Raw genomic sequence first — 26,045 nt, 5'->3', positions numbered from 1 at the left:
ATGTTGTACCCACTCTGCATATTCCACAATCTGTAATCAGCTATTTACTCTTAGATGACCCCTGTGACCTCACATGACCTATTTCCAAGTTATTAGGTTAACAATAGCCCAAAATTTTGGAAAAGTTCCCTTCAGTAATTTATAGCAAATTTTCTTCATTGACTCTTTGGAAAGTAAACAGTTTAAAGATGCACTTTACTGGTCAGGGTTCAAAATTGATGGGAGATCCCGGTTCCAGGACAGCCAAACCTTGCCTTGGAACAAACCAAATTCCGGGAAATAGTTGTCCGAAGGAACTACCACTATGACATGTATTATGGAATGAAAACACAGTGTACAGCTAAATGCAATGTGTTGAGTCAGAGTTGGCTTGCAGACTTTTTCAGACAACAGTCAATGATTGTGTCTAACCCTGGAAAAATTTGAACAATTATGGTAAACATTATTTCAAAGTAAACATTATTTCAACTTGATAGTGCTTTCATGCACAGTCACTGTGATGCCTGACATGAAATTTGGTGTTACAATTTGATATTTGTTTGTTCATCAGACGTTCAGACAATATAGTAATCATGTAATTTGAAATTAGCCATATTGTTTGGGTTAACGGAAACTACCAGATGTTTTGTTGGGATTACTAGTTTTTTGAAAGGTTTGTCCACTTGGACTACCACCGCAGAATTTTACTTTGAGCCCTGATTAGATTACATGATTTTCAGTGGAATAAATCACAATACACGAACATGTTTGGCACAAAATGATGAGTATGTATACAAATAAATGTCTTATCCCAAAGAAAATCAGACATTGTTCGTCAGATTATTCGAACATGTAAGTGACACTAAATCTCCTCTGGTACAAAAAAAAAGATTTGTCAAGCAACTCATTGTTGCACGTGCTTATTAATGGAAGATGACATAGACAGTTTTTGCCAGTCTGTATTTCTTTCCAGTGGTTTTCCTGTCCTGTAATGTCAGTTGTTTCTGTCGTTATAAGGAAGATTCATTTACACCCGATACTTCAGTTTCCAAAGATTGCTGACAGAGCGACCTCTTGTACGATAATCAAGCAATAAGGAAAAAAAAATAAATTGTGCTGTTCCGATATCATGGTTTTCAAAAATAGGGTAGGTAGGTCGGCAGGAATTTTTTTTTACAAAATAGTTTTATTTGTAAATATGGATTTTTCAGGGGTTCAGGGCGGTCAAACACTGGCCACAACATTTCCAGAAAAATGTAACATACATATACAAGGGGAAAAAACATAAAAGACATCCTCGTTCAAGCAAAAATCAAATGCCCAGTAACGAACGCGCAATTTTGCAGGTTGTTTTGAATGGCTGCCGTGGCTGCATAAAAATCTGAGTCAGAGAAAAGGTGTTGTTTTTACGGCGGTGGCACCGCTTTGGTATCGTTTGATGAGGTGAATTGGCCACGCAATCATGCAAAAATTGTTCAATCTGGGTGATATCAAATCAAATAAAATGTTTGACCTATAAGGTAAACATCTTGCTAACGGTGTTGGGCCACAAGTGTGTACTTTTGTGAACATAGTTGCGATAATGTGTACTTCAAAAACTTTTGAAGTACAAGCGACAATTTTCATCACCTTAGCATTTTTGTGGCGAGGAAAGTTTGTCTGCCACCGCGAAAGTCAGGTATGACAATGCCTGGGCCATACAGGCACCTATATTTGCTTTTGTGCTAGACTGAAGATCCGTCGCTCGAGGGCGCTCTCAAGACTCCCGCTCTTAACTCTTGGAGGGGAGAGGGGATAGACTTGGTTCAAGTCTGTGATTTGTGAATGTTTGAGTGGGGTGAACACGATGATTGTGTTCTGTTTTCATATGAAACGCGTGAGTGGGGTGACCGCAACGAATGGGGTGAACGCTATACAGGGGAGTTTCTCCCGGCAGAAACTAACTCACTATACTGCGCAGACTCAAAAATAACGCGTTCAATTACTCGCAAGGAAACCTGGCCTTGGCTGCCAAATTCCAAATAGGTTTGTCTGAAATAGGAGAGACACACGAGAAACTATTACAAAAGATTTTTTTTAGAAATTCACCGACTTGAACCAAGTCTAGAGAGGGGAGCGTAGAGAGCGGCCTCGAGAGACGGATCTTTCAGTCTACTTTTGTGCCCACAAGACATGATTTAATATGTTCGAGAAGAAAACCTTTTGAGTTCCCACTCGCCACTGTCAGTGGTATGGTCAGGACGATAGGGAAGTTAATATTTCTCCAAAAATTTACTTTTGTCTCGAGACTTGTCATATGAATAAACTTCTGTGGTCATCGCCAAGAGACATACAGTTGCAGGTGGTCGATAAAGCAAACCATCATCGTATACGTACACCCTACTAACAGACGGAAGAGCTAATGAAAACAATGGCGTATTAAATTTTAGGTATTTTCACCAGAAATATGCTAATGGTTAATGGTTTCTCCAGCAGATTCCGTTTCGGCGTATAGAATAGCAAGGTTTCTTCGACATTCACACCATGCATATCAACGGCAAATGCATGGCTGCTTTTAGAAAATATTTTTGTATACAAGCACGAAATAAAAACTTGGGAAACAGCGATTTGGTTCGTATCTCGTATCTTGACTCTCACTCGAATGGCCATGGTTGCCGACAAATGCCCGACGTGTACACACATATAATTAATGTAGAATTTGCATTTTCCTCCATTCTTCCCTTATTGCCGTCACCATTAAGATACCTTGATAAAATGGTTTCAATTTTCCCCCGTTGGCTGTGGAATACGCATGCAGATGATTATTAGGGATGGACCATTTGATATAACGGGGGCTCCGAAAGATTGATTAGGGAACATATTTATTTTCTCCCCGCTTCACTCACTGGGAATTTTTATAACCTGGTCAATGTTGGCAACTGGTTTTATTTTAAATTCCCTCTCTTAGGAGTCCTTTTCGCGAGCCCATGGGCCTCTTCTCTTTCATTTGGTGAGATCTAGATTTTTTTCCTTAAATCGCATAAAAGCGAATCGGGAAAGAAATCTACAGCAGCACAATGTTGACATTTAACCATAGGCATAAAGGATCTGCTTCAGGAAGCTGGAAAGATGGACAAGGAATAGCAACACCCTGTATTGCAGCAACATTACCAGTGCAGAGGGGGACAAGGTGATTACAAGAGAAGTCACTGACTCAGTAAAATCCTTTTCAGATCCACTTGTATAGTAGCCTCCTGGCTGGTAGCTCCGAAAAAGTACTAACCAGCCTATATATTAATCAAAACAGAGCATTAAGAACTGCTGGAAAAATGCATTATGTTACGAAAATTTGACGCCCAAAGTTCATGTTGAAAGTAATACGTACTGACTGACAATAAATGACGGCGCACATTGTCATTTCATGTCTCCTCGCAATTTTTAGCTACTATAGACTATAGACTATAGTCTATAAAAGCTATTGGGATGGGTATCCGTCCGGCGTCCGTCGTCAGTCTGTATGTATGTATGTATGTATGTATGTATGTATGTATGTATGTATGTATGTATGTATGTATGTATGTATGTATGTATGTATGTATGTATGTATGTATGTATGTATGTATGTATGTATGTATGTATGTCTGTCTGTCTGTCTGTCTGTCTGTCTGTCTGTCTGTATGTCTGTATGTATGTATGTATGTATGTATGTATGTATGTATGTATGTATGTATGTATGTATGTATGTCCGTTTGTGAGGCGTCCGTCCACTCAAATATCTTGAGAACCGCAGTACTTACTGATGTGATATTTGTTGTGTAAATGAAAAATATGATTTTGAGAAACTGTTTTTTTTAATTTTTTGATATTGTTGAAAATAGGGAAATTAATGCCAAAAAAGGCGTTTTTGGTAAAAAATCTTCTTCTTCATAACCGCTGGTCAGACAGCTTTGTTATTTGGTATACAGGTTCCTAATCTGTATTTTTAAGGAATTTTTTTTTTCAGTTTTGATCAAAATTTGACTTACATTGTATGTAATTCTTGTACTGTATAAACCCTATCAATTCACCCAGAAAAAATAATTAATATGATTTTAAATAATTGAATTAATTAGGAAATCATCAAAGCCAAACTAATTTTAGTGTAGAATTATCAGAAAGTTCAACTTTTTTTGACAGTTCATAGTGAAATGCTTACCATCTTGGAGGATTAAAACATGTAAAGGCAACTTTCCTGAATCCTAACTTTGACATATTCTGAACCGTCATTTATTGTGCCCTGTATGTTATCTAAAAGAAATTGTTCTTAATAGTTTGTCATGATAGGGTGGTTAAATAAATAGAGATAGAGAAAGTTCTAATTTCCATATATGGTTGACTTGGTATTAGGATAAAATTACTTTTTGAGGAAAAAAATAGAGTGGTCAATTAAAAGAGTGGTCAAAGTGATAGGGTTTTTATGGTAAAGCTGGGCTGTAAGATTCCTCATGTGCTATTTAGAGCAATTATGCAATCTGTGTAAACAGTGCAATGAAAGTGTTACATGATGCTTTTGATGACCTTGAACTTCTTAAGTTTCAAACTTTTGTCTCTTCATCAGTGTGCTTTCTCTGAGTACGTACAGTCTCCACTTATTCAACAGACCTTACTTACAATGTTAATTTGAAAGTTAAAATGTGCTTGGTTAATAGGATGAAATTACTGATAAAAAGATAACCAGCTCAAGATTCTTTATAACCTGACAGATATGCTGTTTATATGACGAAAGTCTTGATTTAAGCAAGTCTTGTTTACTTAATTAGAATGTAATTAACTCTCGTTTATTAGCTATTATAGACTAATATAGTCTATAGAAGCTATTGGGATGGGTATCTGTCCGGCGTGCACTGTCAGTATGTATGTATGTATGTACGTATGTATGTATGTATGTATGTATGTATGTATGTATGTATGTATGTATGTATGTATGTATGTATGTATGTATGTATGTATGTATGTATGTATGTATGTCCGTTTGTGAGGCGTCCGTCCACTCAAATATCTTGAGAACTGCTGTACTTACTGATTTGATATTTGTTGTGTGGATAAAATATGTGTATGTATGTATGTATGTATGTATGTATGTATGTATGTATGTATGTATGTATGTATGTATGTATGTATGTATGTATGAATGTATGTATGTCCGTTTGTGAGGCGTCCGTCCACTCAAATATCTTGAGAACTGCTGTACTTACTGATTTGATATTTGTTGTGTGGATAAAATATGTGATTTTGAGAAACTCTTTTTATTAATTTTTGATATTATTGAAAATATGCAAATTAGCACCAAAAAAGGCGTTTTTGGTAAAAAATCTTCTTCATAACCACTGGTCAGACAGCTTTGTTATTTGGTATACAGGTCCCTAGGGATAACCCAACTTAGATTTGTTAAAATTGTGATGAAATATGCAAATCTGTATTTTTACAGAATTTTTTTTTCCGTTTTTGGTCAGGCCATCCTGAAATGAGCTATCAAAGATATCCACCTTCTTCATTAATACATGCGTCACAAAAGGTTATTCACTACTAACAGCAGAGCTCTGTCAACTGTTGAGTCGCTTGTTTTTTCAAAACCGCTGGTCAGACAGCTTTAATATTTGGTTTACATTACAGGTACTAGGTCCCTAGGATGACCTTAGTGAGATACTTTCATACAGTCAGGAAATACTTAATTTTGTATCCATGTCTGTAGCAGCTTCAGGGACTTTGGCCCTATGTGTTATTTTCATCTTTACTTTTTACCATCCATGCAAGTATGCTTTTACAAAGCTTTTTCAAAGTCTTGGAATCCCATTTTTTCGAAAATCTACCAGAATTCACAGGGTATAGAATGGTTCACCCTCCTAGTATGCAGTGATTGCAGGTGATGCGCCCCCCCCCCCTTCAAAGTTGTGTGTGCTACCTTTGCATGCTGCCACCAACCGTTCATGATTGTGCAGGATTTGTGGAACACAAAACAAGGGCATACGATCAACAAAGATGTCAGGACGAGGAAAATCCAAAAGTAAGCCAAGATCTCGCTCTAAGCGCGCCGGCCTGGCGTTTCCTGTCTCCCGCATGCATCGGTTTCTTCGAAACGGCAACTACGCGAAGCGAATCAGCGCCGGTGCCCCGGTGTACATGGCCGCGGTGATAGAATATCTGACAGCGGAGGTACTCGAGCTTTCTGGGAACGCTGCTCACGACAACAAAAGATCCAGGATCATTCCCCGTCATTTGCAGTTGGCCATACGCAATGACGAGGAACTAAGCAAGCTGATGTTCGGCGTCACCATCTCTCAGGGCGGGGTTCTACCACACATCCACCCCGTGTTGCTGCCGAAAAGTCGTCAGGCGAAATCCAAGAAATAAACATTTGTACGCTGGTCAGTCACGTGACATGTACAAGAACATAACAACGGCCCTTTTCAGGGCCCCACATCCTCCAAAAAGAGAACTACCGAAAACCTTCAAAACTTTTCTGCGAAAGAAGCCGCTGATATTAGTGTTGCAATTTGACACGTTTGTATTGCATTCATCAGGTTTTGCAGCGGATTACCACTTAGCCTGCAAAACTAGATGAATAAACACTTATCCTAACGTCCAACCAGGCCACTGCGTCCCAGGGTTGTGTTATTCCTGGGCCGGCCAGGTTCGCATCACACAGTAGCTCATGGAGTTCATATTGCCTCCGACCTGTGAACTGAAATACCCGTAACGACAATCACATAATCAACTTGTCAAGACCCTTTGGAACAGAAGCTGAACTTCGTGTCTCTCAAAAATTGTGATACGACTACTCAATTTTCCACCTTTCACATTCTGCTGCAACAGCCATTTTGAATTTGATTATGTTGAGAAAAGAAAGCAAGGTCGTTCGATCGCAAAATGGCGGCAACTGTTAGGGAACAATCATAAGCATGAAGGGGTGGTGTCGGAAATTTTGGGTGTACGGGAAAAAAACGGGATCTTCAAGGGGGGCACTGTGACTTTTAATACGCAAGGGGGAGGACTTCATATTTTGTTTGAAGGAATTCATTGGAAAGAGATAGCAACATATGTTTCTGTAGGCCTAACACCACAGTCCCTCTAGCCACGGGACTCTGGTATTCATAAGACACCCTTTATCTGGTAGTCCGTACATCCTGTTTATTTCGGTCTACGACAGCAGATGCAGTGGCACAGTAGTAGTCACTAAACTGGCCCTACTCGCATTGGCTTTTTCTGTGGCGTAGGCAGCAGTTACATACTGGCTTGCCATTGCGTTCACTTAACGATGTACGTAACAGTCTGCCCGAGTAATTATACTCTGTTTTGATATTTCTTTGTTCACAGACTTGGAGAAAGTCTAAGTTGTCACCCATATCGAGGTGATAAGAGGACAGCTGTAAGTTCTGTTATCAGTGACTCCTACCGTCAATCTCTGTTTTGAAAGGTAGTTCTCAACCAAAGCGCATTCACTGGAACATCCCATGTTTTCAAATATCAACATTTGTTTATGTGCCTCTTTTATTCATAGTATATATATATATATATATATATATATATATATATATATATATATATATATATATATATATATATATATATATATATATAAATGGAGGTCACTGGTCAAATTATATCTGTAAGGTTGTTTAGACGAGAATTATGTTCATGTGTGCATTCAGAGATTTCGATTTTACGGTCAGTATATATTCCTGACAGATGGGGGAAGGCCGAAACGTTTTTGCTGATTAGGATGGGGTAGGAGGCTTTGAAAAACCTCCCAAGTGAACCCAGTCTTTACTTCTACTCGTTTCTGTATGTTTCAAGTTTTGAACAGATTCAAACTGCTTTTATTTCACGTTGTCTCGAGAGTTTTTGGTAAATGTGAGTGATGTACACTGTCCGTGTCGCAAGCTTCATCAAGAAACTACTATTCGTATTTCTATATATATAGACTACTTTTCGCTGTAACTTGAAAAATAAAGATTAGCTCTTGGTATCTTACCAGAGGACGTACGTTGTGCTACGGTGTATTTGTACTTTGCGAATAAGTCATATGAGCGCCCGTGTACCGAAAAAGCTGAAAGTCTGGTTCCCGGCCCTCTTTCTGCCGCTGGCTTTCTTCGCCAGCCAGCAGCATTCGAAACGGGGCAGGAAATCAGACCGTATGTATGCAAATTTTTATCAGATCGACTTGAGCTGTAATTTCCCCTTGTTAAAAAATACATTTTTACTGTAGACATCTTTTACACAGACAAGAACAGATAAAAGGGTATTTCCTTATTCAGAGACCAAGAAACTATTCCTTGTTTGTTTGCTTTTCGGCTTACTTCATCCCAGCTCAAACTGTTACGATGTGTGGGAGATGATCGTATGGTGTAACTAAACATTGTGCGGTCCACAGAGGAGTGACCGTGGTTTAATCGGTGTGGAATAAACGCCCGTAGCCAGCGAAGCTGGGTGTTAAATATCCAGGAGTAACCGTCCATACACTTATAATTGACTTCTAAAATTATTCAGAAGTGACAAATACAATATCCAGACTGAGTGAGGTAGATGTCAGTTGCCTGAATAATAGCGCTGATCGCAAATGACGTCACTGTTCTCTCTCATTAATATGCATAAATAAACATTTGTCCGCATTTTCCGCATAAACGACGAAAATAAAACCTGCCAGTGTCAGAATGGCTATTTAGCGTCACACTTATTTGTATGAATTGATGACTGAGACTACAAGCTGCAACAACAGCCGCGCATACAACGACAAAATTTGTCCGAATTTCAGCATATTTGTCCGAAAGTCGCGCGCGTGCAACTATATTTAGTAACAAACCCGAAATCGCGATCAACGCTATTGTGCAGTAGTATAACTTCAGGACTGTTTGTGAAGTGCATCGATGTTGCGCGGCTAGACAACAGTCAGACATGCATAGAGTGACCTCAGTGAGTCTTACTGTAAATGATCTATAATAGAAATGTGAGGCAGACACAATCGAAAGGAAATTTCTCTTTAATTATGATCAAATTCCGCGCACGCGCCTTATGTATTACAAAACCAGGGAATATTGCCGAAACGGTGAAGTTACAGAGGTAGTGTGATTTGCATGCATGAAGTGTCAATGTCCTGCACAACAATGTCGTTGTGAAATCAATCTCTTCGATGGATTCAAATGCACACAAACAACAAAAGAACTACCCAAGATTCCGAGAAAATACATATAAATTAAGTAAAATTACTGAGCAGTTTATATACGTGATGTAAATTTCATATATATCACACCTATCCCTTCTCTAAAACAATCCTGTAGGCCTATATTTACTATGTGCCTTCATTTTTTTCTAACTGAACGAATTACAAGGTCAGATCAAGGTTAAACGCTAACATCGAGAAAAAAATGTGATTATTTGAACCCGTTGTGAGTAGTTTCACTTTCAAACGACACATGCAAAACACTGCCGCACGGCAGTAGTATGATAACATAGTGATTGGCAATACTGGATATACACCGTATAAATTAGACTTGGTTCAAGTCGGTGAATTTAAAAAAAAATGAAATCATTTATATTAGTTTCTCTTGTGTATCTCCTATTGCATACGAACCTATTTGGAATTTGGCAGCCCAGGCCAGATTTTCCCAGCGGTGGAACGCGTTACCTTTGAGTCTGCGCAGTAGTGAGTTAGTTTCTGCCGTGTAATTCCGGGAGAAACTCCCCTGTACTGCGTTCACCCCACTAATCCCGTTCACCCCACTCATATACGTTTCACATGAAAACAGAACACAAACCATCGCGTTCATCCCACGAAACATTTGCAAATCACAGACTTGAACCAAGTCTACGCATAAATATGAAAAATAGCCTAACGGATAAATGTTCATCTAATGTCATCTGTTGAGGATTACAAATTCAAGGATCCTTTCTCAGCCAGCTAGCCCCTGTATAAACAGAGTACTTTCCGAATTCTGTACAGTAAACCGTCATGGGAGAGTGAGGAGGGACTGCGGTCAAACTCAGATACTCCAACTTATAGCGCCAGTGTCACGGTGCTAGCCATTATATGCTTAGTATACAATTAGCAAATTCGTTGTAAACTGAACGGTTCACATTAGTTGAGTCCAAGACCATGGCAAGCTATTTTTTAACTCTGATATTTTCTGGTTTTGCCCTGTGGAAATACTCCACCCAGGCTCCGTCGAATAGATCCATTTCGTCGTTGCCGCACAGGTGAGCAGCCAAGATGAGACAGCAGGCAGACACCCCCGAACCGCAGGTAGCCGTCACTGGTTTGTTTATATCAATGCCCTTGTCTTTGAAAATCTTGGACAAGTCTTCGACCGGTTTAACTTCTCTTGTTTCCTTGTTTAATATCGTTGGGAAAGGGATGTTGATGGAACCTGGTATGTGCCCCGGCTTGCAGTCTGAAACAAGACGAAACGTAACAGTTACAGTGCGCACAGATACAAACCTAGCAGAACGCCCCCATTCTAGCCATGGGTCTTTCTCTCAAAGTAAAGAGCGTGTCAGGTCAGATGAACTTGAACTACATGTACTTTCTTGTCATAGTTTCAAAAACAAGAAGTACTTGTACTGCAGTTTGTTTTGTTACTTTACTTGTTGGTCCTAATTCCCCCCCCCCCCCGAAAGAGAGCTCGTGTGAAATTTAATTTTGCCGCAGACCCTGGAACGAGAGACCCTGGAGCGAGTTTATGATTTTGCTAAGTAATAGAATCATCAACCAGTTTTCAACTCGCTTGCAGTGAGGGGAGGAATGATCAAGAGTAGCTGTGAGGACGATGTTCACTGCAATGAAAGACCCCGACGTTTTACTATGAACTATACCGATTGCCATACCAGGTTAATTGTCTCTTTGTGCCATGTACTATTCAGAAAACACAGGTTCCCCAAACTATAAGATAGGTGAGACATATGGCCATTTCAATGCTTGGTTGAAACACTATTGCTTTTATTCAAGTGTGTCCAGGGCACGGCGGTATGTCTTTCATCGCGGGTTGCCAGGAAGAGAGATATATACAAAAGTACAAATGCGGAAGTTGGTGCACTGAAATACTACGTAGTTGTGAGCGAGAATTAAGAGCGAGTGCACCTGTGGTACATACCCCATGGCAATAAAATAGCAAGCGACCATGTTCGACGTTGGACATCGTAAAACCATTGAGCTGAATAATGTATATTTAGGGGCTTACCTGGTCTTGGTTCAGGGTCTATCCCATCGAATCGACCAGCAGCGCGCGCGTCCACAACTGCAAACTGTTTGTCGGTTATATTGTTGTCGATTTCTTCAAAACTTTTGACGGCACTTGGGTTGAAGGAGGCGTTGAATTTAGCGCGTGCTACTTTCGGTTTCGCGTCGGTAACCGGGTATCCAGCATCAAGCCATTTGGGTAAACCGCCGTTCAAGAGAGAAACGGCCTGGTGGCCGAATGTGCGAAACATCCACCAGACTCGTGGTGCAGAGAATAGGCCAAACTTGTCATTGTTGTCGTACACGACAACATGACTATCGTTGGAGACTCCTAGATTCCCAACGTATTCTGCAAAGTTCTCGATGCTTGGTAACATGTGCGAGTACGGCGACGTCTTGTCCGAGCACTCATCAATGTCAAAATACAGGGCACCTTCGATGTGTTGCTTCTTGTATTCCTCGGCGGCATTTCGGTTGGCGTTTGGCAAGTGCCACGATGCGTCCAGAATGCGGAGGTTGCCGACTCCTGAAGACAGCCTTTCGGCCAGCCACCTTACGCTTACCAGGGTAGATACTTTGTTCATGCTTGCAAATACTGGTATACGCACGCACCTTTCTACAAAAAATCGTCGAAAACCCGTTTATTCAAGGCCGACACAAGCAGCACACTGCACTGATACTGGAGCTTGAAATATCAGGTCAAATCAGGTGATCGTTTGACCTTTAACCTCATCTGAGAGCGGAAGAGCACGCAAGATTATTCCTCGCCATTTTGGATTCGTGTAGACTGACCAGAGTCCGCGAATCTAGCCGAAAATCCTTTCATCCTTTAATTCTTATCGCTATATTTCACTCATAAAAGCAGGTAAGTAGACAGAAACATTTTCTCTTCATTTAAAGATTTCACTTCGCTTGACGGCCGAACAAATTTTGAGTTTAAAATATTCGTAGAAACAGTCAGCAAAACCACCCGGAAGTGTGTCCCAGTACACGCCCATGGCCAGTTCAGATCATTTCGTCCACAGTATTTGAGAGATTTTGGGGGACCTAGACGTGCTTTTACAAGTACTGTAGGACATCTGTACCATCTCTGTATGTACGTATTTGAAACATGATTTATACAGGGTTGTACACTGGGGGAAAGTTTTGTCAAACGTTGAGGAAGTAGCTCGCCATGACAGTACATGTGTACATGTACAGTACCTTTATGGAGCTAAGAAGCTCCATGGTACCATGGATGTAAAAATCTATTTTTTACATCCATGATGGTACCTCTATGAATCAGTATTCTTTCTTTGTCATCCACAGTGAACCAGAATCGCATCAACCATGCCAGAATCACACAGTTTTGGATTGGAGCCAATCTCATGCCATTCCTTCAATGGCGATAAAACCCGTAAGGTTCCTCATTTTTCAATGTGAAGCTTTTTTTATGTGCACACACAATCATTTGAAAATTTTACTTCTTGTATCGAAACCTTTCACCGAATTGGGCCTTAGCTGATTTCTGATGACGTCACAGTTTTATCATGAATATGCAAAAACAAATATTAATTTCACATTTTTACTCAACTTTACATGTACAAGGGTGACTGTAGTGGTTCCTTAGGCTGCCCATTGTCTGTGATTGGATCCCTAAATTTCTTTCTATTTCATCGTTAGTTATTTTAATGCTACCTATAATCTAAATCAGTCATACTACAGAGAGTAGCAGGGACAGTCTATTATAGTTATAGTTGTGTGATAGCCCTGTCGTTGTTTATGAATATTATGATTAATACCGTAAATATCATATGTCAATTCAGGCATTGGTCATTAACATCACACATTCAGGAACAGACACAGCATTACAATAGACAAACTTTACATGAATCACTTACAACAGTGTCCCTGTGTTATACACTTGATGCTACTTCAGTAACAAACTTACAATCACAATCAGTGTCGTTCTGACTGCTTTAGGAGTTTCAAAGTTGTGACTGTAACCCGTTTGCCCCCAATACTCTGTAAACAGGTCCACAATCACCATTGATTACAATGGGTTTGGACCAAACCATAGTGATGAAAGGGTTAAAAGACTGAAGAAGTTTATAAAAGTGTATATAGTTTTGAGATGCAAGATGAAAATACAGAGTTGATGTTAAATAAACATACAGAAGGTTGAAAAGACATTTCATTAGTTATGGACAGTGTTTTTTGCAAAGTTTTGGATTATGTAAATGGTGTAGGAACCCCAGTACCATCTCTGCTATCCACTTATATGGATCTGGTTGTATTGACATAACAGGGGGAACTTGGAAGGAACCCTGGTAAAATTTTGCCAGGGTACCAGCCTTAACAAAAACATTGATGTGTATCATGCCCTCTGTGTGCGACAAATGTAAACAATCAATACAGTCAGGGGAATTAAATATTCTTGTTTTTATTGGCTGCTTGCACGGTTTCAGAGCTTGCACTGTCTCCGAACAACCATGAAGTGCACATCTACAAGAAAGTTGGCAACAAATGGGAGAAATGTCACGTCCTTGATGAGGTAAGATTTCTCTTCTGTCCTCTTCTGTAAAAGTGAGAACTGTAAAATCATGCTTTTGGAAAATTGTACCATCACCATTTACTGTCCAAAGGTTTCATTGTTACAGCGAGTTTTTGTCATGGACAACTTGAGGGGCTGTGGATGATCAAAACTTGCGCACACCTGAAATAACTAGTTGTGCTCAGAGAGTTTAGGTCTGTATGAGTTATCAAGGGCAAACTCCCAAACTACCTGCCACAGTTATGCCACAAGAACTGTATGCATAATACCCATTCCCAATTCAGGTTTTGTTTTGAAACATTTCTTTTCCAAAGTCTTTCCATAGGCTTAAGTTAAAACAACCTATTTAACCCTCTGAGCACCAAAGTCAATTTTTGTCCCTTTTGTAAAATATACCCCAGTAAATTTTTTCCAGATGTTGGCTAAAATTTTAATAAAACTAGCCAATTAATTGTGGTGTCCATTTCGTCCAAAATTATCAAAAACATTACAGAAAATTTCAAGAAAATCAGTAAAATGTTGCACTAAAATTTTGGTGGGAAAAATTACAGCATTCATTGGTGAAAGTTCAAATAATCATTTTACTCTTGCAAATTTCATGAAGGGAAGGGGGTATCAGGTCAAACACAAGTAGCTTCGTCACCATTTTTGTGTGTTTCAGGTAGCTGTGGCCCTGTTAGCAAGTAGTGCCATAACATTGCCACATAAACACAAACATAGCGGTGATGTCATCAAGAGTACAAGAAGGCTGAATCTATTGGATTTTGAAGTTACCCCATTAAAACTGAGTATGTGGCCTGGATCTCGCCACATCTTGCAGAATACAAAATTTGTTTCAGCAACCCAGGGCCTTTTAAACCAACCAACACCAGCCACCCCCTCTCCCCCCCCCCCCCCAGCAATAGCCAGTTTTATCGTAGAACCACGTTCGAACCCCCATCTCAGTCACATTTCATATGTTTTCTCACAGCATAGTCAACGTGTAACAAGCATTGACTGGGCTCCCAAAAGCAACAGGATTGTGACCTGTGGAACGGTAAGTATAGTCCAACTTGTAGTAGCCGTGTTTATATCTATATTTCCTAGTAGCACACTTTAATCACTCCCATTCTTTTTGATTTTTGCTCTGAATGATGTAAATTTCTGTATGTCATTGCTGACGTAATGTCAAGAGATAGGAAGGATATGCCTTCTCATTTACGTTTTCATTTTTTGTACAGGATCGTAATGCGTATGTGTGGGTCATGCAGGGCAATGAGTGGAAACCAACTCTTGTCATCTTGCGTATCAACCGTGCTGCTACCTTTGTGAGATGGTCACCTCAAGGTAATGATAGTATTTTTTAAAATTTTGGTTACACTACAGTAAATTAGTGTATCCTTCCACACAATTTTTGCACATTAAAGGGACACAGTCATTGGAACTGCGTGTTTGCAAGTTTTGTGTTTACAACGATGTATTTCGTGCATGATATCTAGATGCACCTCATCATCATAGCTGCAACATTTAAATTATACAATGTAGATTATGACAGACATGTTTTAAACTTTCATCAATCACCATCTTACCTTGGATACAGTGTTTACAATGGTCGTATGGGTCCCATACAAACTTTGAGCGCAGTTCCAACGACTGTATCCCTTTAATCATTCGGTACTGCTTGACGTAGTACACTGCTTCTTCAAAATAGCATTCAGGTACTTCATGCAAATCTACATATTTTACATATCAATGGACAGTCAGAAAAAGGTTATTTCATCTCAACAGCGTTACACCAGCTTGACATTTTGGTTCAATAATTTTATCTGTGTAAGCTTTTGTAGAGCAAAGTACACTATGTTTGTGGCTTCTTTTTTTACACAGAAAATAAGTTTGCTGTGGGCAGTGGTGCTCGCCTGGTCTCTGTGTGCTACTTTGAGCAAGAAAATGATTGGTAAGTGTATTTAGGAAATTTACTACTGCATTAACACTCAATTCTCTTCATCATTCAATCTTTTGGATAATTTTGTGTGCTAATTAAGCAATATACCACACCCAGCATGTACATGTACATGTATTTTGACCAGTTCACAACATACGTGCACAAGCGGTAGCAGGTGCATATATGGAGTGAACTGGTCAAAAATGAATGGTATAACCGTTGCTTAGTTGGTTTATTAGTCCCCACGGACACCGTCCGGGGGGACTTATAGGTTTGGTCATGTCCGTGCGTGTGTGCGTGCGTGCGTGTGTGCGTCCGTGCGTCCGTCCGTCCGTTCACGCAGATATCTCAGAGATGCAAGAAGCGATTTTATTCAAATTTAGTACAAGGATTACTTCATATGTCATACAGATGCACATCAATTTTTTTGTGATACGATCCAATATGGCCGCCAGGCGGCCATTTTATTACGATTTTTCATGTACAGAGCCATAACTCAGACATGTTTCAACCGATTTTATTCAAAGTTGGTACAAGGACATTGACCAATGTCATAGATATGCACGTCATTTTGTTTTGTGATACGATCCAATATGGCCGCCAGGCGGCCATTTTATTACGATTTTTTCATGTACAGAGCCATAACTCAGACATGCTTCAACCGATTTTATTCAAAGTTGGTACAAGGACATTGACCAATGTCATAGAGATGCACGTCATTTTGTTTTGTGATACGATCCAATATGGCCGCCAGGCGGCCATTTTATTACGATTTTTTCATGTACAGAGCCATAACTCAGACATGTTTCAACCGATTTTATTCAAAGTTGGTACAAGGACATTGACCAATGTCATAGATATGCACGTCATTTGTTTTGTGATACGATCCAATATGGCCGCCAGGCGGCCATTTTATTACGATTTTTTCATGTACAGAGCCATAACTCAGACATGTTTCAACCGATTTTATTCAAAGTTGGTACAAGGACATTGACCAATGTCATAGATATGCACATCAATTTGTTTTGTGATACGATCCAATATGGCTGCCAGGCGGCCATTTTATTATGATTTTTTCATGTACAGAGCCATAACTCAGACATGTTGCAACCGATTTTATCAAGCGTTGGTACAAGGACATTGACCTATGTCTTACATATGTACGTCGATTTGTTATGTGATACGATCCAATATGGCCGCTAGATAGGCAGCCATTTTATTACGATGTTTTCATGTACAGAGCCATAACTCAGACATGTTTCAACCGATTTTATTCAAAGTTGGTACAAGGACATTGACCAATGTCATAGATATGCACGTCATTTTGTTTTGTGATACGATCCAATATGGCCGCCAGGCGGCCATTTTATTACGATTTTTTCATGTACAGAGCCATAACTCAGACATGTTTCAACCGATTTTATTCAAAGTTGGTACAAGGACATTGACCAATGTCATAGATATGCACATCAATTTGTTTTGTGATACGATCCAATATGGCTGCCAAGCGGCCATTTTATTATGATTTTTTCATGTACAGAGCCATAACTCAGACATGTTGCAACCGATTTTATCAAGCGTTGGTACAAGGACATGACCTATGTCTTACATATGTACGTCGATTGTTATGTGATACGATCCAATATGGCCGCTAGATAGGCAGCCATTTTATTACGATGTTTTCATGTACAGAGCAATAACTCGGACATGTTTCAACGGATTTTATTCAAAGTTGGTACAAGGAGATTGACTAATGTCATACATATGCATGTCAATTTGTTATGTGATACGATCCAATATGGCTGCCAAGCGGCCATTTTGTTACGATTTTTTCATGTCAAGGGCCATAATACTAGTCTAAGGCATATCTTAACGATTTTATTCAAAGTTGGTACAAGGACATTAACCTATGTCATACATATGTATGTCAATTTGTTTCTTGATATGATCCAATATGGCTGCATGGCAGCTATTTTGTTACAATTTTTCGTGTCCTTAGCCAAAACTTGGGCATGTCTCAACTAATTTTATTCACCGATTTTATTCAAACTTTGTACAAGGACATTGACCTATGTCATACATATGCACATTGATTTGTTTTTAGATACAATCCAATATGGCCGCCGTGTGGCCATTTTTTTCCGATTTTTTCATGTCCGGAACCATTACTCAGACATGTATCAAGCAAATTTGTTCAAAGTTGGTACAAGGACATTGACTTATTTATACATATGTATGTCGATTGGTTTCACGAGATGGTCCTATATGGCCACATGGTAGCAATTTTGTTATGGTTGTTTCATGTCGAGAGCCATAACTCTGGCAAGTCTCAACTGATCTTATTCAAAGTTGGTACATGTACATTGACTTACGTCATACATGGACATGTTGATTTTTTAAACAGTAAGATCAAATATCGCTGCATGGCGGTGATTTTGTTACAATTTTCAGATGTACAGAGCCATAATTCAGACATATTTCCACCAGTATCATTCAAAGTTGGTACAAGGACATTGACCTATTTCATACATATGCTCGTCAATTTGTTTCACGTCATGTAGCAGCAACATGTCAATTATTGAAGTTTCGTAAGTAGGTTATATGTCAAGAAATACGTACTGCATCAAATTCATGAAACTTTATACAGATGTTAACTGATGTTAAGGTCACATTGCTTTAACATTGAAAAAGACATTTATCAGTGTCATTTAATTAATTTGTAATTGCATAAGTAATGAACTTTCCTAATTAGGATGATATAGCCACAAATTAATACAGCGTCAAATGTGATGAAACTTGATACAGATGTTGATCTCATAGTGTTGTAAATACTGCATCAAACTTTATGAAATATGGTACCAGTGATAATCTGTCAAGTGTTAGAATTGTATGCAAAAATGTTTTGCAACATCCTGTTGATTAATTCCTAGTTGACTCATTTTATGAACTTTAGGATGGTGGCCTACATTGGTTTTATGTTTTCATCACCATGGAACTCATTCTTGGCCATTGAGCGCCATCTGTATCAAAGTATTTTTATCACAGACCTAATTAATGAAGAGGACTCTATCCTCTTAGGACATGTAATCAAAGTACCCATTAACAAGTGGGGACTGTGTCATCAACGATGACTTGTTGCTATTATATCATAATATTGCATTGAAACTCTGGTCAGAAACGTCAAAATGGGAATTTTTCTCTAGCTGTGAGCTCATGCCTGATCCAACCGTGCAATATTGCCAACATAACAGTTTATTTTCCTGTCTCTAACCATCAGATTGCAGTATTTGTGCCATTAATGTACTGGTATGATATGTTTCATAACAAACCAAAAAAGGTTTCCAAAGTTGCAACACAAAAGTTCTAAATTCCACCATTGAGCTTGCTGTGTGTTTATTGAGAGTGGACACACAGCAAAGATAACTACAGAAGTGATTTATGTTTTGAAATAAACAGTTTACTCTACTTTGTGGATTTTATTTGACAGGTGGGTAAGCAAGCACATCAAGAAACCAATCAGATCGACCGTTACAAGTCTGGATTGGCACCCAAACAACATCTTGCTTGCATGTGGATCCACCGACTTCAAGGCAAGGTAATGACTGAATGTGCTATCTCAAAAAATGCATCTTTTTTGTCGTACTGAAATGTTGAAGAGACCACAAAACTATGTTTTCCTCCAGATGTTTATAAATATCTGTACTTTAAAGGGCCCCTGTTCATTTGAAAGAATTTATTTCAAATAATTATTTCTCCCTTTTTTATCTCGCTTTTACCTTTCAGAATAGCAAAGTTGTTAAGAAATCGATGAATTCTCAGTAATAATTGACCCTTTTAAACTCAAAAAAATTACCATGTATTTTTCCAATGCAATATTAAAGTATTTAAGATATGATTTACGTCTTTTTTTTTTGAAGTGATCAAGTTTCACCATTGCAATTTTCAATTCCATTATCTAGACAGCCATATTTCATAAAACTTTTCTTCCACTGCATGTACTAAGTGAATGACATCTCTCCTATTTGATACCTCTCAGTAAAGTGTTCCTACTACCGTCCGGAACCCGGTATCTCACTTGAGTGTTCCAGTGTTTTTCCAATATTCCTATCGTTGGACAATAGTTATTGTACTAGAACTTGTAAGAAGTGCTCTGGGACTTTGTCACCTTCATTAACCCATTGTTTTCTAACGTTGTTCTTCAAAATAGTCTGAAAAGGCATTTAACCCTTTGAGCGTCGAAGTCCATTTTTGTCACATTTATAAAACATACCATAGTCAGTTTTTTTTGGATTTTTGCCAAAATTTTGATAAAAGCTTGTAGCCAATGTGATGTCCTTTGGGTCCAAAATCATCAAAAAATTACCAAATAATTCATAAAAATCGGTAAAATGTTGCTGCACTAAAATTTTGGTCGGAAAAATTATGGCACTCAAAGGGTTAACAGTGCCTGTAGGTTGAGTAATGGAATGTGTCTAACAAGGATGCCTTGTCTCATAGTTTAATAAGAATACCCATACTCTGTTCCTTTTCCCGACAGAGTTTATTCTGCGTACATCAAAGAAGTGGAACCCAAGCCGTCTTCCACTCCATGGGGTGCAAAGATGACGTTCAGCAACCTGATGTTTGAAAATAGTAGTGGCGGTAAGTGCTGTGGTTCCACTGTGTGCAATGTGCAATCCTGACTGTGCTAGAGAATTCAATTTCAATTAGATGGGTGACTTTACCTGTAAAGAAGTTGTCAAATACAGGTAGTAACAATGGCACCATAGTTCAATCTATGGATGTTTGAGGGCATCACACTTCATCAGCAGTGAGACAAGTTGGCCCCATTGTGCCCCACAATCAGTCTGCCCTCTATGACCATGTTGAAAATTACTTTGTTTGTTGAACTAGCCTGCTTCTCAAGATAATAGTATAACACAGCTTATCTAAACTGATCTGAACTTTGGTCCTGTGACTCTCTCATTGTACTCTTTCCATGTTTATTTATTTCTTCACAAATTCAGATTGAGTTATCAGACAAATGTATCGGTCGCTAAAATAGTGTTGAAACCTGAAAACCAAATCTCCATTTTCTTCTCAATACACCTCTCCACTTCTTCACAAACATTTCCAAGCATAAGACTGTAGCCCCTGTTTCAAACTCTTGACCCCTGATGTAAATCTACGTGTACATTTCCTTTGTTTCACAGGTGGATGGGTCCATGGAGTGAGTTTCTCACAAAGTGGTGACAAACTAGCCTGGGTCAGCCATGGCAGTACCGTGCATGTGGCCGACGCTGCTCAGGGTATGGCTGTGACTTTTCTGAAGACCCAGTTCCTGCCATTCTTGGCCTGTTCCTGGATCACTGACAACAGCATTGTGGTTGTGGTGAGTGTCAGTCCCCGACCACATATATGGTCAATTTTCCCTTGAAATCCCCAGCCCTCCTTCCCTCCAATACCCTGTCTCCCCCTGTGAAAGGAGTCAGCCCTGGTCACTTCATCTGTTTAATTACAATCTTCACACATGCCACAATAATGTATTTTTGTAATGTGAAATGAATAACATTTTCTGTATTTCTTATTTATGAAACGTACATGTTAGGATTATACATCTACCATCGAGAACAATAGAATTTTGCATGCACTAGAAAAGCTGTACGGAAGACCGTTCCGTAACATGTATTGTTTCCAGGCACCCCATCCCCTGGGGCTGTATCTGAGCATTCACTGTTAAACAGTATCAAGGGACTCTTTGGACGAGTGCCATAACATGTCTTGCGCACACTCTGTACATACATGTGTAGTGCACACACACTATCCAGAACTTGCAGAAGCGCGCATGAGATAGCATTCCACACTTGCGCTATAAATCGGAAGAAAAATTGTTGACATTATAGGAAAACGGTCACTACTCTGAAAATTTATGCCCCAGTCACAAATGTAAGATGTAGAACAATAAGATTATCAAGAAAATATACGATGCATCAATGTCCTTGTGCATCCTTTGCGGTATTTTCGTAATAACCTCATAATATTGTTCTCCAAAGTGTGTGTTGAAATCAGCCTCATTCAAATGTTGCACACACAAAGCGTTTTATACGATATGCAATGTTATTGTAGACAAGTTATCTATCGTAGTCTGGACTAAAATTCAGCCGTCAACAATACCACTGCACATTACATACCTACGTGCCATATTGACAATTTAGACAAAATAAGCATTGTGACATGATTTAGGGAGTTAAACAAAAAATGTACTTTAGAGACAAATGGAAATACTAGAAAATAAATCAAAAGTTCTATCGATACAGTCAGTAGAGGTTCAACTATGTTGTTGTAAATTGTCTGTTTCCTACAGGGCCATGACTGCAGCCCACTGCTGTTCAGTCAGGATGGTCAGGGTGCCATCTCTTTCGTGAACAAGTTGGACACCAAAGGAGGACAAAAAGAAAGCGGAAACAAGAGGTGTGTTTTCGTTCAACTTCTGTGTTTTATTTATACTGCAGTCATGAAGCTACTTGCGTGAGCAAGATAATTTTGAGAATTTAGAAGATTTTGATCTTATACTTGATTGAACACTTTCTAGAACTTTCTAGAAACATACTAGAGATATGTCTGTGCTTGTTGCCAACGCATTAAAGGTAACATGCGCCTCAAAAGTGAAAGACTTAAACTTTTGCTCAAACTTTTGCAAATGAAACTTTCAGCCATACTCTTACTAAATCAAGAATAAAAATCAGGGGTCACCAGCAAATTTTGGTACTAGAGAAACAAATTACCTAACATTTACCGGTATTTGAAATTCAAAATGGCCGCCATCCCTGTGTTAACTCTATGGGGAAAAATAAAATTTTAGATTTTCTGAAAAACTAAGACAGTGAAAATATTTCTTTCTGGAAGAGCTTCAAAATTAGCCTCCACAAGTGGTAGATTGGAAAAGAATTGTTATGGTGTTGGAGTCTGAATTTCTGCCCCCGATGTGCATTGTACCTTAATAGGGGAATAGGCAACCACCAAGGGTGACCAGTCAGCCAATATTTCTGCTTTTTGTAAAAGTGAACACAGTACAGTGTACTCTGTATACATGTATATTTACCTTTAAAAAAGTGTTAATGTATAGAGTACATAGTGACAATGTGAAAGAAATTCACATTTCACATATATACAAGTTCTTTACTCAAATTTGTGTCTTACCTCCATCTTCATTTGTTTCTTCACACAGTGCTATGAAGATCTTCCGAGACCTGGACAAGAAAGCGACCACTGAGTCGAAAACTGAGCGGGATAGTCTCCACCAGAATGCAATAACGTAAGTCTTCCATGACACCAATATGGCCTCCCAATCTGCATGAATTTATTCCCTGCAGGGCTTGAAATTAACAGAAGTCCATGGTCCTAGGACAACCAACCTTGCCTTTAGACTACTAATTTTTAAAAATGGTTGTCTCAGGGAACTACAACATATTCGCAAGTGTCGATGAAATGAAATTGCATTGTACAGCTAAATAAGATGTGTTGGCTCCAAGCTTGCTTGTCTTGACTTAGTGAAATGCAAACAATAGTGATAAATTGATCACCAGCAATAATGCAACATCTTCCATAAAAAAAGTAAGGGAACGAAGTGTAGGTAACCTTTTCATCACATGCTTATTTTTTTACACTGCAGAACATGAAAATTGAGTAATTTGTGGTATGTTTCATTCCACATTTTGGCTTATGTGCTTTCATGCTCTGCCATTGTGTTGTCTGGCTGACTGCATGAATATTTAGGTGCATGAGAGATGGTGCTAGAGTATGATTCTCGTCTATTTATCAGACATTTCAGAAATAGTAATGAAATGGTTTAAAATTAGCTTGAATAAAAGCAAACTACCAGATGTCTTCTGGGGACTGCTAATTTTTGGAAATGGTTGTCCACTTGGACTACAACGTAAAAAAGATGTAATATTTAGCCCTGTATCTGATGCTAAATCTGCATTTACATATACATCATTGATTGCAAAATGAATCAAGTCCCAGTTACCAGAGGTATATTTGTGAAACTCTGCATCTCTCTTAATGGTTTTACTCCCAAGTTTTGTGTTACCCTCGTTTGTTAATGCAAAGTGGTTCTACAAAGTGAGGCAGAACTAAAAGGGGTGATGTAAAGCCGATAGAATTCATGTGTCATAATTGGTTTACTTTCCAGTGAAGTGGCTGTCTATGATGGAACCAAGAGTAACGCATCCAAGTTTGTTACCACCGGTGTTGATGGCAAGCTAGTCATTTGGGACATCAGAGTAAGTATCTAGTTTCTTATTGGCTAACTGTCTTCAGAACACTGAAAAAGTACTCTGTTTATCAGATCTGTTGTGTGTTGTTGAATATCTCACTTTCCAAAAATAAACATAAGGGTCAGTGCAATCCATATTAATGAGTATTTTCTTTATGTGCAAACAAACTTATAATGAGTCAACATCACTAGACAATATTAATTACTTAAAATCTTGAAATATCTGTAGCAGAAGTTTGATTTCAAATTCTTGATCCATAAGAAACACCACAAAGATTGCTTGCTGACTTCTCTACTGTTTAACCAAGACAGAAATCATTTTATATCTTATTGAAATAACATGTGATTATTTATTGATTCTCATTCATCAAATGCAGATATTTGCTGTTTCGTTTGTTTCTGTATTTATGCAGTCCTCTCCCTTTTCCTACTATTTGTAAATCAGGAAATTAGTCTATTTCTCTGTGTTCATGTTGTGAGCTTTATCACAATGCTGTATATTTCAGATGGACAAGAAATTGAATAAATCTATTCCCCCCTCCCCCTTTCCCTGCCAAACCATGCTGGTGAAATGGATAAAGGGGCAGGGTATTTTTCAGCTCCTTAAGGTAGAACGCACCTCGGGGACAGACATTCGGATTCTCAAACTTTTACAATTCTCTTCTGATATACCACATGTGGGGGTTCATTTTAAAGCTCTTGGTGAAAGAAAACTTTTTACCCGCTTAGTTTTTCGAAATTCGAAATTTTTTATTTTTCTTCATAGAGTTAACACAGGGATGGCGGCCATTTTGAATTCCAAATATCGGTAAATCTTGAGTAATTTCTTTCTCTAGTACCAAAATTTGCACGGTGACCCCCTATTTTTATTCTTGATTTTGAAAGAGAATAATTGAAAGATTCCTTGAGGAAAGTTACAGCAAAAGTTTAAGTCTTTCACTTTCGAGGTGCATATTACAGCTCCTTAAAGTTAATTAACCAAATTGATAAAAATTCAGTGGGAAACAAAGGACCAACACCATGTAAGCATTCAATCCAACAAGAACTAATGCGAGAACCAGGGATTGAGAACTGCCCCTTTAAAGCATTACCTTTCGTCTTTTTCTCCCCTAGTCTTTGGAATCTGCTATTGCTGGATTACGCATTGCCTAGAAAGGACGAGTAGAGCAGTGTGTGTGTTTGTCAAGGAGACTCAAGTATGGACCACACAGAGCTGAAGACATTACAGTGTATTGCAAGATATTTTAAGATCACAAACAAGTAGAGCGAGCTTTAGAAAATTTTTTCAGTTAGCATATTACAATGTCAAAAAAGATGAAAAAAATTGAAATGATATGATTTGATCAAAGAAGTTTGGGTACATGATTATCAAGTGTCAAAATTTGACAAACTGTTTTGACTGTTTTATTTGAAAACTACAAGTTTGTTTATCCTCTCAGACTTTTTGCAACAAATTGCCAACACAGAGGCCATAGCAACAATCAGAGTCTTGTAGATTGCAACTTTGCTCGTAAATAATTGGTAAGGCAACTTTTGAAAAAACAAGAAAATGCACAGGGGACTTGTGAATGGTATGTGCTTTACATACTTCAATGTCGACTGGCTTGGCTGTTAAGAGACTTAAAAATCCCAGGATGCTCTTTTAGGTCAGCCTGTCTGGCTCATCCAGTTCACAATGAGTTCATCTAAAATACTGAAAAAGGTCAAGTCATACACCCACCATTTTGAGAGACCAGTTCTGTTTGTTTTTTTTCTGGCATGGTTAATGTGTAAGATGTAGAAAAAGAAACCAAGAAACAAACTCTTGACATTAAAACCTGAAAGAAATTATGTGATTTTCAAGAACAATTAATGTAAACATAATTGAGATAGTGAACCCAGGTTAAAAAATACTGTCAACATACAAACATTGCATAAAAAAGACATTCCGCATATTGTTTATTCAAGTATTTGTTAAAGATATTGTCTTCAGTCAAGTTTGGTTTTATAAATAAAACAGAGACCCTACTGTACTGATGTGGTATCCAGGAATTATAGAATTCACCCTCTTCCAAAAACACACACACACACACACACACACATCAACGATGAACTGCCCCTGGCACAGAGCTAGCAGGTCTGTTTTCCGCCAAAAGCATAACATCAACCCATGGGTTTTGGAGCTGCA

General features: G+C 38.7%; 3 protein-coding genes across 3 annotated transcripts; 2 read left to right on the top strand and 1 right to left on the bottom strand.

The window, feature by feature from the left end:
* Positions 1-5,976: 5,976 nt before the first annotated feature.
* On the top strand, positions 5,977-6,348 carry LOC139152263 (late histone H2A.2.2-like). The gene has a single exon (XM_070725405.1). The coding sequence runs from the start codon at positions 5,977-5,979 to the stop codon at positions 6,346-6,348; it is 372 nt and encodes a 123-aa protein (XP_070581506.1).
* A 2,610-nt stretch (positions 6,349-8,958) lies between these two features.
* LOC139151380 (3-mercaptopyruvate sulfurtransferase-like) lies at positions 8,959-11,751 on the bottom strand. The gene is made up of 2 exons (XM_070724148.1): positions 11,169-11,751; positions 8,959-10,382 (listed from the first exon to the last, which is right to left on the bottom strand). The coding sequence occupies exons 1-2, from the start codon at positions 11,749-11,751 to the stop codon at positions 10,096-10,098; spliced, it is 870 nt and encodes a 289-aa protein (XP_070580249.1). The 3' UTR covers positions 8,959-10,095.
* A 106-nt stretch (positions 11,752-11,857) lies between these two features.
* LOC139151379 (actin-related protein 2/3 complex subunit 1A-B-like) lies at positions 11,858-25,890 on the top strand. The gene is made up of 13 exons (XM_070724147.1): positions 11,858-12,032; positions 12,476-12,563; positions 13,615-13,700; positions 14,671-14,736; positions 14,921-15,026; positions 15,564-15,633; positions 19,109-19,216; positions 20,159-20,262; positions 20,814-20,992; positions 21,965-22,071; positions 22,829-22,915; positions 23,795-23,885; positions 24,992-25,890. The coding sequence occupies exons 2-13, from the start codon at positions 12,497-12,499 to the stop codon at positions 25,028-25,030; spliced, it is 1,110 nt and encodes a 369-aa protein (XP_070580248.1). The 5' UTR covers positions 11,858-12,032; positions 12,476-12,496; the 3' UTR covers positions 25,031-25,890.
* The last annotated feature ends 155 nt before the right edge of the window (positions 25,891-26,045 follow it).

Source organism: Ptychodera flava, chromosome 15 (assembly GCF_041260155.1).
Source record: "Ptychodera flava strain L36383 chromosome 15, AS_Pfla_20210202, whole genome shotgun sequence".
NCBI classification, from domain to species: Eukaryota; Metazoa; Hemichordata; class Enteropneusta; family Ptychoderidae; genus Ptychodera; species Ptychodera flava.
This window is presented reverse-complemented; position numbering and strand designations above follow the sequence as displayed.

Excerpts from the sequence above, each read along its gene's own strand:
- LOC139151379 (XM_070724147.1), top strand. The coding sequence starts at position 12,497 with ATGCCAGAATCACACAGTTTTGGATTGGAGCCAATCTCATGCCATTCC. Across the intron at positions 15,634-19,108 it reads TTTGAGCAAGAAAATGATTG|GTGGGTAAGCAAGCACATCA; the intron begins GTAAGTGTATTT and ends TTTATTTGACAG. Across the intron at positions 22,916-23,794 it reads CTCCACCAGAATGCAATAAC|TGAAGTGGCTGTCTATGATG; the intron begins GTAAGTCTTCCA and ends TTTACTTTCCAG.
- LOC139152263 (XM_070725405.1), top strand. The coding sequence starts at position 5,977 with ATGTCAGGACGAGGAAAATCCAAAAGTAAGCCAAGATCTCGCTCTAAG.
- LOC139151380 (XM_070724148.1), bottom strand. The coding sequence starts at position 11,751 with ATGAACAAAGTATCTACCCTGGTAAGCGTAAGGTGGCTGGCCGAAAGG. Across the intron at positions 10,383-11,168 it reads AGACCCTGAACCAAGACCAG|ACTGCAAGCCGGGGCACATA; the intron begins GTAAGCCCCTAA and ends GTCTTGTTTCAG.